The sequence below is a fragment of the Eretmochelys imbricata genome, chromosome 10 (genome assembly GCF_965152235.1).
Source record: "Eretmochelys imbricata isolate rEreImb1 chromosome 10, rEreImb1.hap1, whole genome shotgun sequence".
Classification (NCBI taxonomy): domain Eukaryota; kingdom Metazoa; phylum Chordata; order Testudines; family Cheloniidae; genus Eretmochelys; species Eretmochelys imbricata.
Genome location: NC_135581.1, coordinates 70,077,835 through 70,089,751, shown reverse-complemented (window position 1 = coordinate 70,089,751; position 11,917 = coordinate 70,077,835). Strand labels below are relative to the sequence as shown.

Here is an 11,917-nt window from a genome sequence, read left to right as displayed (position 1 = left end):
TAAGCCAGAGAACTGATGAAGGTTAGACGGGGCATGGATCAGCGTTCATGTCTTGCTCCCCGTCAGTAGTCGGCCTGGGCTGGGGAAGCTAATGATACAACCAGCGGACCAAATTTGGTGATGAATCCACCTGAGCTACATTTTGCATACACTACGAAGAAAGTCAGATTGTCCGAGAGAGGTTTCTGGTGGAGGTTTCACGCAGCTCTGTGGTGCCTCCATAAAGCTAGAAGAGTCTTTCCAGGATGGCCGGTCTAATGTCTTGTGCTGACAGCATTGCCTAGTAGGGTTGGACAATTCCCAGAAAGGTGCCTTCCCACTTCTAATTCTCTACTTGACTCCATGGCTCCCTGTTCTCTAATTCAAGGGTTACAGCTGGTCCGCAAGAGTCTTTGCAGGGACATGAAGAGGAATGCACAGAACCCCCTACTGTAATCTGAAGCGGTATCTTGAGTTCATGCTTTTGTTGTGAGAGCAGCTCTCCAGACCTGCCTGAAGTTTTATGAAGAGCAACAATACGTTCTATTTCTATCAAGCTCTTAATCCCAAAGGACCCAGAGTGCTTTCCAAACTATGGACCTACTTCTTGACTTTGCTGGGGCTGCACAAGTATAAGTGGGAGAAGAACTTGCTCCTCTATCTAGGAATCATTTCATCCCCCATTGACAAGCAGGTATTTCAGTTCTGGAGTACCCTACACAGTGCTGCCAGTGCACCTAGATCCTGAACTGCTGAACCTCCTGCTATTCCCATCCTGAGCCCTTCACTCAGCTCTGTTCTTGGACCTCAAACCACTGGACAGCAAAAAAACATAGCATCTCTTCCATGCATGATCCACTTTTTCAGGTAGAGGTTCCTCAATCCTCTGACAGGGAGATGCATCTGTTCCCCCTTATTGCCCAAATCCTAGCTGTGAAGGATCCTGTTTGAATGCACCAGACAGAAAATAATTCTCCTTGATCAACTTCCACCCACAGACAGTAGGACTCCTTTCATCATGCTTGTTGCCCAGCTCCCTGTTCCCTCCCGGAGGTGGGTTGATGTTTCTGCTTGACTTGACATTCAAGTCCTTTTTTGGAAAGTCAGATCCATTTCCACAGCGGGACAAGAGGTGGTGTTACGGAGGCTATCATATTGCCTGGGAAGAACCAGCAGGGAGAGTTCTGAATGGAGAAACAGACCTTCCCTCCTGAGAACCCAAATGCCCTGTTCCCAAAGCTCCCAGGAGCAGCTGCAGGTAACTTAAGCACTAATGAGCAGCCCAGATGGTCAGCCACTAAAGGTGGCTGTTTGTCAACACACAACAGGGAGGATGAGCTGCAAACATGAAGGTCTCCGCCAAGCTCCTCTGAGCAGCTTCTGCTGCAGGAGGGAGACTGGCAGGTTGGCAGCAGCACTGCATGGGGCTCTCCATCCTGTAGGACCCCCAGTCCCTCCTGTCAGTGAAGCCAGTCTCTCTAGAGCTGTTTAGATCCACTCCTGTTTAAAGCCACTCAGTCCATTACAGTGCTTTCCCCCGCCTGTTGTTTATCAGGCTGGGAAGGGAAGGAAGGGGAGCGTCTTGCTCAGGGCATTTCAAACTACAACTGAACTAAGCCCTGGAGAACTGGCTGTAGGGACCAATCCTGGTTGGCCCCCAGGAGCAGGTAGGGGGCCTGGTTTAACATCTCTGTTACTACGAGCCTGAGCCACGGAGTCCCGAATACTTACCGGGCTGCGAGAAGCCAAACCGTCCTGGAGGGGTCAGCGTGCGCAGTTGGGGGGCAGTGGAGAGGAGACCTGACACAGACAGCGAGGGAGTGAGCAGAGCTGGAGTGGAGAAGGGAGAAACCCAGGCGAAAGCTTTGTAGAGTCACCGGGTTGGGATTAGGCCGTCACAAGGCATCACTCACAGCGGCTTTTTAATTAAGTCCACTCAAAACAGGCAAGAGACCCCATTAAAAAATACAAAAGGCAGATGAGGAGTGGGAGGGGGAGAGCAAGTGGCCTCTTGGCTTGCGGGGGAGGGGGCGGAGAGAGGGGGGAGCCAGTGGGATCTTGGGCCGATTAGTGAAGCATAAAAGCTTCTTATTGTGTAACTGGGCCTTGCTCATTAGCGTTCGGCAGTGTGGAAAGGGGAGTGGGTGCAGAGGAAGTGGGCAGAGTGCCACTCCCCGCTCCTGCAAAAACTCCCTCTGTGTCCTCTAATGCAGAGAGACATGGCTCCATGACAGCGATCACTGAATAGAGGCTAAGGGGGCTGGGTGGGAGGGATGGAGAGGGGCAGGGCACTGGGTATGTTTGTGTCCTCCATGCTCTGGCTCATCCCTACTCCCACCCAGGTGCCCAGGGATAAAGGCAATCACCAGGTTGCTCCCAAGCCCTGCCCTTGGGCTCACAGATGCATTAGCTGTTAGAATTTGCGAGGGAATTTGGTCAGGAAAGCATGAGGAGCTGGCCCCAGGGAACAGAACTAGCAGAGTGCATGGAGGTGCTGGGCAGCCCGCCCCACACAGCTCTGCAGCTCCTCCACCCCAACCTGCACACCCCTTGCTGGTCCAGCACAGGTTCCCACATGCACAACTCTACCAATGCACCTCACCTACAGCACCCCCACTCCACCGCTATCCCATCCTGAGGCCTTGGCTGGGCCGCTGTGTGTCTGCCAGCGAGGATGAGCAAGGCACAGCTGCTCTGTGGTGTTTGTTTCTTTTTTTAAATTAAAATGTGGTTAGAATTTGTAAATTACCCTGGTGCAAACGCAGAGAGAGTGAACTGTGGATGCAACCCTTCCCTCTCGCTGTGGAGCATTACAGTGCAGGCACCGAGTTAGTAATTACCAAATATCCCAGCCTTGGTGCACAATGCCTCTGGGGTACAACTATAGACTTGGAACAGAGGCAGCCTTTAATGATGTTTATTGCCAAAGGCAAGACAGTAACATTGCTCACAGGAGGCAATCTAACTGCAACTGAACAAAGAGAGATCACCAAGGTAAATACACTCTGCCCTGGGGCCAGCTTGTACCTGGGGATCTCAGGTGAAGGCTCTTAGTAGTAACCTTTGGAACCTGAAATCAATCCACTAAAAAAGGACTTTGGAACCTCTTCCAAATGTGTAGAAATATGAAGAGGGGACAGGCCCAGATTCCGGGCTTTGGTAACTCAGCTGACTTCAGGGAGGCTTTGGGCCCAGGGTAGGCTGGATAATGGTGCCTCTTCATCCGCTTTGTTCAGTTGGACAAAGGTAACCCTCTGGGACTTGTTCACTTCTAAAAGGGCCTCCTGGTTTCTCATGTACTTGGGCTGCAGTGGGTTCCCTCTCCCATGCACCAAGCTTCAGTTTTTAACTGTGATGGGGTGGGCCCTCCTTTTCCTTGTGTTGTCAGACTCCCCAACCAGCTACGTTGACCAAGAACTCCAAGACCCACCAAGATCTTGCTGTAAAATGAGGCCGATTCTGGTTTGACCCTCACTCCCAAATGGCTGCCCCTTGGGACTTTCCCAAGGACAGTTCATTAACATGCCCATAATGTTTCTGGCCCATGTCAAAAGCAGTAGGGTGCATTCTGGAGCTGACTGAATTCCAGCCGTCTATGGGCATGTCCTATTGGCAGTTCCTCAGTCTCTGCTCCCTAGCCAGGAGATCTCTGAGGATGAAATTCCAATGGAGCCCAGAGATCTCCCACCTGACCTCTCTTTCCCAAATAATTCTCAGAGCTGAATGTGAGGACTCTTGCCAAATCAGCCTTTTGAATGGAGAACTTGATTTCAGTGATCACTGGGCATACCTCAGGCTTTTCTCATGTCAGCTGGGGGCGAGGGGAAGGGTATGATGGTCCCACTTGAACTCTGAACTCAGAGCCCTGGCACCCAGTCAGAGGGTTCTGTTAGCCAGTGAGTGAGTGGCAACGCAGTTGGAAGCCCTCTCCTTGGGTTGCTAGCCAACTTTGTATTAATTTGTGCTAAGGACTCTGCATCTTTCCATATCTTGAGGTCCTTTCACAGCTAGTGCTGCTGTGGACAAAAATCTCTTCTCTCTTTAATAAGAGGAGGGTCTAACTTCCCCTTGAAGGACACTTCATCCTTGGGAACAAGGTAAGTGAATACAAGGGCCCATTGAGAACCACTCAATCTTAACCAGGCTCTTATTCTGAAGGAGGTTTCTGAGGGGAGCTCTGACTAAGTGGCCGGTGCAGGAATGAAGGGTTTTACACAAGGCATGTTTTGTAACACTGCTGGGATTTAAGGATTTGAATTCCATATCATTGCACTGCAAACGGAATAGAAACCCTGCTGGGAAGGAGGAAGGAAGGAGACACATGACTCGGGATGGGGGCAGGCCTGGGGAGAGGTGGGGGAGGAATGGGCTTCTGCCAAAATCACTACAGTTTGATATTCCACCAGCCAGGGATTTGAAACTCTAGCATCTGCGGGTGCACAGTTCCCATTGTAGGCTCTAATGCTACACCTTGCCCACACTAAAATGTCTGGAGCATCCCCTACTCCTTTCTCACCCGCAGCTCAGCCCAGCTAGCAGGAAGATGCCTGATGCTAAGGGATATTGCCAGTGCTGGGAACGATATCTGCTCTGGGAAGCCCAGCCAAGGATGTGCATGTGTGAGGCTCTTCAGGGAGGGTTCCCTAAGGTGTTGGCTCCCCCAGATCCAGTCACAAGAGAGACTGGCTGGGAAGGTTCCGGATCCCTGGGAGTCTCTCCTGCTTCAAAGGGCGAGTGTTTCCCTCTTGACTTTAACAGGACCCGTGAAAAGCACCTTCCAGTTTCACCATCCTGCCCACTGAGCAGTGTCCATTTCCAGTACACGGTGGTCGGTTGGGTGATCCGTTTGCAATCGATGGTGCCAGTGGCTGCTTTGTCTGTGAATCAGTCAGAGCCCCTCACAAGCAGGTTGTCAGAGTGGAGAAACTGATGATGATAAAATGAGCATTGTTCTGTCTGGCAGCAAGTGCAAGTATCACTAGGGGCTGCATGAGGGAACACCGGGCTCCTTCCTGCAGCTGGGGTGGCTGGAAAGCCTTCTCTCTCTCTGGGAATCCCCGAGACACGGCAGAAAGGAGGGGGCCACAGGACCCCTAGCACTGCAAAGATCTTGTATTTATTGGCTCTTCTGTGGCGATTGTCACTATAGTACCTGAGCCTCATGCACGTTGGGAGTTGGGTCGGGATCCCGCTCTGGGAGCTGAGGCCCAGTGAGATCATGTGACTTGCCCATGGTCACTCAGTGACACTGTGGCAATTGGCCCCAAATCTCCTCACTCCCACACAACCTTCCTTCCTCTCGGAGATGCCGGGAGGCTGTGGTTCCTAAGGGGTTTGAGGCTGTGCTGAGTGGAAGCACAGAGCAGTGGGAGAAGTGAGGAGGGAAAGAAAAGACAATCTACCACTGGATGTAGAGGGAGATGGCGGGAAGGCCCAAGGTCTCCCTGGAATAGCAGACAAGAGAGACCAAGTGGTCCTAATGGATGGTCCTTGAGGCAGGTCTCTCCTGGCTGCTGCAGCACTTCTGTAGCTGTGTTGGGGAGTGAGTGTCCCCTGCCTGGTGGGTAGAGGAAGAGGACTCCAGGTTCCCTGCCAGTACAAGCTCTATCGATTCTGGGCTGAGGCTGGGCTGCAGTCAATACAGGACTCCTGCTCAGGGCAGCAGCAGCTGGGCCCCTCTCCTCTCCTGCTCCTGGGCAGCAAGGACTAGGAGGGTGCCTCACCCATGTGAGCTATTGACACAAATGGGGGTACAAGAGAGGAGTTCCCCTTGCAGCGCTCTGAACCTGAACATAGCCGGCCGAGGCATGCTGGGGCTGGTTAGAAACAATGTTTATTTGCCTGCCTCCAAACAGAACCAGTTTCTGCCCACGATGATCACAGGGCTGGGTGGAGAATTGTGGGGAGGGACAGGGAGAAGATCCTCTGGGATGCGCCTCAGATTTCACGGCTCATTTCCCCTGAGAAGTGCATTGGCGCGTGGACCGGTGAGTCCCTCAGCCTCTGCTGTAGCATGGAGCCAGGCTGCGTGTTCCAATCGTTCTTAGCTGTCGGTTTATTGATAGTTGCATTTTCAAGGCTTGTCTCAAGGAAAAGGATTGTTTTAAATGAACCTTCCTGGAGCCCCAAAGCAGCTCTGTTAACAAATGGCCCCTCCACCTCATCCATGCGTGCAGGGAACATGAACACCTCCGGCCAGTTGCTGTCCATGTGTCAGGGAAAGGAGCGTCTCTTTGTGACCCAGATTTGACCCAAAACAATCTTTAGAAAGTGCATGTGCATATTTCGTTATGGAGAGAGAGAATGTGGATGGTGGGGATGCTATGAAGTTTTTCACAGGAGAGGGTGTGTTGTGTAGTAATCAGTGCTGGGGTACTAGGAGTCTCACATTCATAGATTCTCCTCCTGGCTCTGCCAGTGATTTGCAGTGTGATCTTGGACAAGTCATGTCCCTGTTCTGTGCCTCAGTTTCCCCATATGTGAAATGGAGACAGTAACACATATCCACCTCTCCAGGGTCAAGACTGAGGTTTTAATGAAAGCTTCTAAAACACAGTGTGATCTTCAGATGAAAGGTGCCAGAGATTTGGAATCCATTGTAACATGTGGCCTGGTGTGTATGTTGCAGCCCTGCCTGCTCCTGGATAGAGTCAGAGCTGTGCTGTGTGTCATAGATGCTAATAATGCTAACAAGTAATGGAGATTCTCCTTTAGTTCAAGTGGCAGGGGGAAAATCTGGATGCTATCTCTACAGTCATAGTGAAGCACAAGGACAGCCAGGAAATCCCAGGTGTTGCAGTATATTTAATGCATATCCTTTAAAATCCTTGTCTGGACCCTCAGTGACACTACTAGGGTGCTGCTGAGCTCCCAAGAACAGAGATAGTTCCCTCCGCCATCCCCAGAGAAACAACCTCGAAGGAAGGGGTGTTGGGGTGCTGTCAGACCCAGAGGGCAACTGTCGAGTGCTCTCAGCTGCATCGTGCCTGGAATCCTTTGGGGATAACGGGGCAGGCCGCATGTTGTGTGAAGCAGACTCTGCCAGGAGTCCTGAGTGCTACCCATCTGGATCCCTGCCTGCTGAGGACCCCTGAAGTATGTGAGCTGGTGAGAAGTCAACCCCCATTCAATGTTGCTCTTTTCAGTGGCTCCTGTCCCTGATTAACACAGGGCTTACAAAAGCCCTAACTCTATGTTTGCTCTGTGTACCGATCATTCCACTAAATCCTGGCTACTTAAACACAGGTTAAACTCCCTCACGCAACAAAAGCTGCCCCTTGTCTCCTTTTGCTTAAGGAGTTTACACAGACTGATCCCAGCCACACGTGAGGGGAGACTCAGAAGAGAAAGTGCAGCTGGTGCAGAGCAGCGGGGGCCAGGGAGGGCTTCCAGAAGTCCCAGAATCATGAATGGGAACTTTGTGCAGGGTCAGCCCCTCAGCTCCATACTTCCTTACTCTGGCCTCTCCATGTGTCTGCACCCTCCATTCAACCGTAGCAGAAGGCTCCTGTATGATACTCACAGAGGACAATCTAGGGGCACTTCTTTCTCCAGAGGAGACCGCTGGGCAATGTGGGACCTGCCCAGGCACTTCAAAGCACCTTCTTGCAGGTGGCTTGTGTGCCCACCCATAGCTGGTGACAGTCAGGCCCATAGCTGATCCACACAGGGAGTTTCCATAGCAGTGTGAGTGGCCCCGTATAGTCACACTTTATATTTACTGTGCTATACAGGCAATACCAGTGTTTGTGTGGCTTGCTGTCCCCAGCTGGGACTCTGCTCTTTGCAGGAGGTTCTCCTCCCCTGGAGAATTTATCTCTGGCTTCCTGTTGGGGAGCAGGCTTTAGAAATGAGTTCCTAATAGGCAGAGCCCCTGGGATTCCCTGCAATGTCTGGTTAGGGAGAAAGCCCACCAGGATTCCCTTAAAGGGGAGTTCTTACTCCCTTGTGTTGGTGCATGGTCTGAGTCACAGTCTAGCCCCATGATTCTATAGAGATAAGGTTCCTTTCCCTGCCTATTTTTAGTTTTCCTCTTGGCTAATAAAACTCCCTTTCCCTTCTGTGGTAATCTGCCTCTCACCTGGGCTTCATGGAATGGACACAACTCCATCTGTTTGCTGATAGTTTTGTGAATCAGTATCAGTACCAACAGGCTTGATCCTGTGCTCACTGATGTTGATGGTAACTACTGATGGATTTCAGCAGTACAGGATCAGGCCCAATGTCAGCACATGACCAGTAGGGGCTGGCAGCATATATGTCTGAGCACTCTGCCCCAAGGACCTGGACAGGTAAGCTCACACGCAGTTCTAGGGAAAATGTCTGCTAGAGAAATTCTGCTGCTTCCACATTTGGAGACTTGTCCTGTGTCACATCATGATGCCATCACATTGCAATGTTGTGACAATACTGCCTGTCACATGCAAGATCTTTTCCCCCTTATAGATTGATGCTGATTTATTATGAACTATATTTAAATTAGGGATTTTTTTAGAAATAACATCCTGCAACTTGTAAGAGAAACCTTTCAAAATCAGAACTGTCACTAGAAATCTGGAAGAGGTGGCAACCTAAGTGGACCCACAAAGAGGAGCACAAAGTCTGGCATCCTCAGGTTCGGCCGATTGCAGCTCCCACTGGCCACGATTCACCGCTCCAGGTCAATGGGGGCTGCGGGAAGCGGCGCAGGCCGAGGGACACGGCAGGTAAACAAACTGGCCTGGCCCGCCAGGGGGCTTACCCTGGTGGGCCGCGTGCCAAAGGTTGCCAATCCCAGGTGTAGGCCCTACAAGAACAACAGCTTTTTGATTTCTCTGTGATCCCCAGAAACTAGAGAGGATTTCCCATTGGATAAGAACCATTTTAAAGCCAGTCACATTTGAACTTAAATGACTCGACCATGAGTCTTTCAGTTAATATGAAAGAATAATGGGTGGTTTTTGTCACCTGGCTGTTAATGCTGGTGAAGAGATGCCAATTGCTCATTCACGTCCCCTGTGGGTAAAGTATTAGAGTAATAAATATCTAATCACAGGAGGCTGAACTGAGATTTTTATTTTAGCCAACGTTTGCTGCCTTCTGATGGTACAAAATCCATGTGAACCTCTCCTGGAGCAGCCAAAGCTTCACTGCCCTTCCCTTCCTTGTTTTCAGGCAGATGTATAAAATCGGTGATGGGGACTTGGGCCTGCTTCTCCCCCTGGTGTCACCATTTAGACCTGTGCCAAATGGGGGGTCAAATGCTTCTGAGTCAGGATCCTCTCCTTGATCACTCCACTGAGAGTGCATTACACCCTCTGGGCCCTTGCTTTGCACAAGTGTGAACGGTGACACAGGCAGAAAGATATGGCAGAATCAAGCCCTTGCTGACTAAAACCACACTGCTGACTGCTTTTGGGGACCTGGTTTTGCCATGCAACACACACCTGTGGGTCTGTAGAACTAACAGGTCCTTATGGTCCAGGTTCAGCCAGGCCCATCACCCAAGCCTGGAGTGCTCTGTTCCTACAGCATGGGGGTGTGTAGGGGACAGAGGTGCTGTGCTCCCTCACACCGGTCACTAGAGCCCATCCTTACAATATTTTATGGCCCAGAGGGATTCCTGACAGTAATTACCACCCTATGCCCAATTGGGACCTGTCTGCACTGGGGCAGGACGAAGGAGGGTTTGGGCTACCTTCCCCTCCCCTTATTCACACCAGGATCTGCTTTGCAGCCCAACCCAAGCAGACTCAGAGCTCATCAGGGAGAAAGGTAATGCCTGGGAAAGGTGGTGCCCTGCCCAGGGTAACTAAGGAAAGATCCTCGAATGTTTGATCGGTGTCCACAGAATGTGGGATGGGCCTCAGAGGCACTGCAAACACTGGTGTTTTGGGGAGGGTGAGTAGCATATATACAGTATCTTGGGAGTTGAGGGTTAAATACACTACCTGCCTACAATGATACCTTCCCTGGCTTAGGGCTCATGCGGGAGGTGGGGGTCGCTGGCAGATTGAGTCAGGGAAAGGCAGAAGCCCTGGCATCACTGCAACTCAGTTGGCTTTTATCAGCCTTCTCTTTAAGAGCTCCATTGTTTCAGAAAAGTAGCTCAGTGCTAGAGTGCCCTCTGCCGGCTGCAGCTGCCATGAAACAGCTGAGAGGAGCAGAGGCAGGAAAGCCTGGACAGAGAGAAAAGAAAAGCTTTTGTGGCTTGTTTTTCACCAAGTCCAGGCTTCTCACCTCCTGCTTCCCCTCCATTCAAAGGAATCAATCCCAGTACTTTGTATTGCAGGAAAATGATTGTGATGGATACATCCACCTGATCCTGACGGAGGGTCCCAGCTCAAAGCACAGAGAAAAAGGACCTGCTGCCTCACCACCATGCCCACCTTAAGATCCTACAGTGCCATCGGTACAGTTCCTTCCTGACCCCAGATCTGCTCATTTTTAGAGGTGAGAACTACCTGAGTTATACAGGAGTCACTCTGGAGAAGGAATCTGCCTCTGGGATCCACTGCACTGTAACAATTTGTTACCTGACACAAATCCCTCTCATTAAGGGAACAGGTCCCAGATCACTTCTGCACAGCAGGACTGCAGCCACTTTGGGTACCAGTGTGAACCTAACGTTATTAGTCAGGCTTATGTAGGTTGGTTCTCTGGCCCAAAGATCAGGGGACTGTCCTGGTCCTCCAGGGTCCCTCTCTCAGCTTGAGAAACCAGCTTGTGGGATCTTTACAGAGTCTTCACAATTAGTATAGGTTGGATGTTGCACTGGGATGTTGCATGAGGACACAATGACACACTGTTAGCACCAAGTAATGCATGTTGTGGCATATATGTATATGTGGCAGCCAGCTTGGGACTGCTGGGGAAAGGAGCGGATTAGAAGGCATCTGCACTTCTATTCAGCCTGAACAGGGATTGATAGACTCTTCAGGATGACCCAACATACAGTTTTCATCTCTGTGACATCCTGACCATTAATGCATGTCACATTTATTCAAATTACTCTTATTAAATCTGAATCAGAATGCACACATCACTACAGCTTTGTTTATCTGTAGGGCCTACATTATAAGCAGTGTTGTTTAGTTTGGAACTGTAATAGATTTCAAGACACATAAAAGAAAGTTACAGGTCAGCAACAAACTCCTTTGTGATGACTTATTTTTCCTGTGGCATAGAGATCATAGAGGTACAATGGCTTTTGCCACCCTATAATGTTTAAAGTAAATTGGAAAGGTTGCCTAGCAATTCACTGCAAAGAAATTACAATGCAGAGCATGTGGTTTCTCATTGTTAGTATCTCCCAGCTTGAGAAATCTGTTTCAGAACAAAACAGAGCTAAGAAGTGTGATGATGATTTAGTTGGTGTTGGTCCTGCTTTGACCAGAAGGGTTGGACTAGATGACCTCCTGAGGTCTCTTCCAACCCTAATCTTCTATGATTCTATGAAGTGGGGGGATTTTCTTAATGTTTTGTATGAATACTGTGCGTGCCTCAGTTTTCCCTATATGTTGCACGATTAACTAGGTGGTGGGACAATGGTGCTTGATCTTTACAGTGAACCCTAGGGGACTAGATGTGTCTGTTGTCGAGCTTCCTGGGCCCAGACAATGACTGGATATTTCGTAAATTAGCAACCGATGGCCGGGGAACCCACCTTCTGCAAGAAGCCAGATGGCGACGAGGAGTTGGAGAACAAAGAGAGAGGTGGAGGCCAGGTGACCAGTTTTGCTTGGGGAAACACAGTAGAGGATGGAGGAGAAGCAATAGGATGTGACTGAAGGTGGGCTGTTAGAAACAGGACACTCTACTGGTTTGGGTCTTGGAAGGTGTCGGGGGGGGGAGGGAAGAGCCAGGGCTCTGGGTCTGACCAAGATGGACTTAGATATAATTTTCTGGTTTCTGTGAGAACAAAGAACTTTCCTACGCTGTATTCCAGACAACTAATAAA

The 11,917-nt window shown here is 50.3% G+C and overlaps 1 protein-coding gene across 1 annotated transcript in view; it reads left to right on the top strand.

Annotated features, from left to right (window-relative positions):
• ABHD2 (abhydrolase domain containing 2, acylglycerol lipase) overlaps window positions 1-10,351 on the top strand; it is an 88,395-nt gene extending 78,044 nt beyond the window's left edge. The window contains exon 11 of the mRNA XM_077829004.1: window positions 10,250-10,351. Coding sequence (XP_077685130.1) covers window positions 10,250-10,257 — 8 coding nt within the window. The 3' untranslated portion in view covers window positions 10,258-10,351. The remainder of the gene's footprint in view (window positions 1-10,249) is intronic.
• Window positions 10,352-11,917: the final 1,566 nt, after the last annotated feature.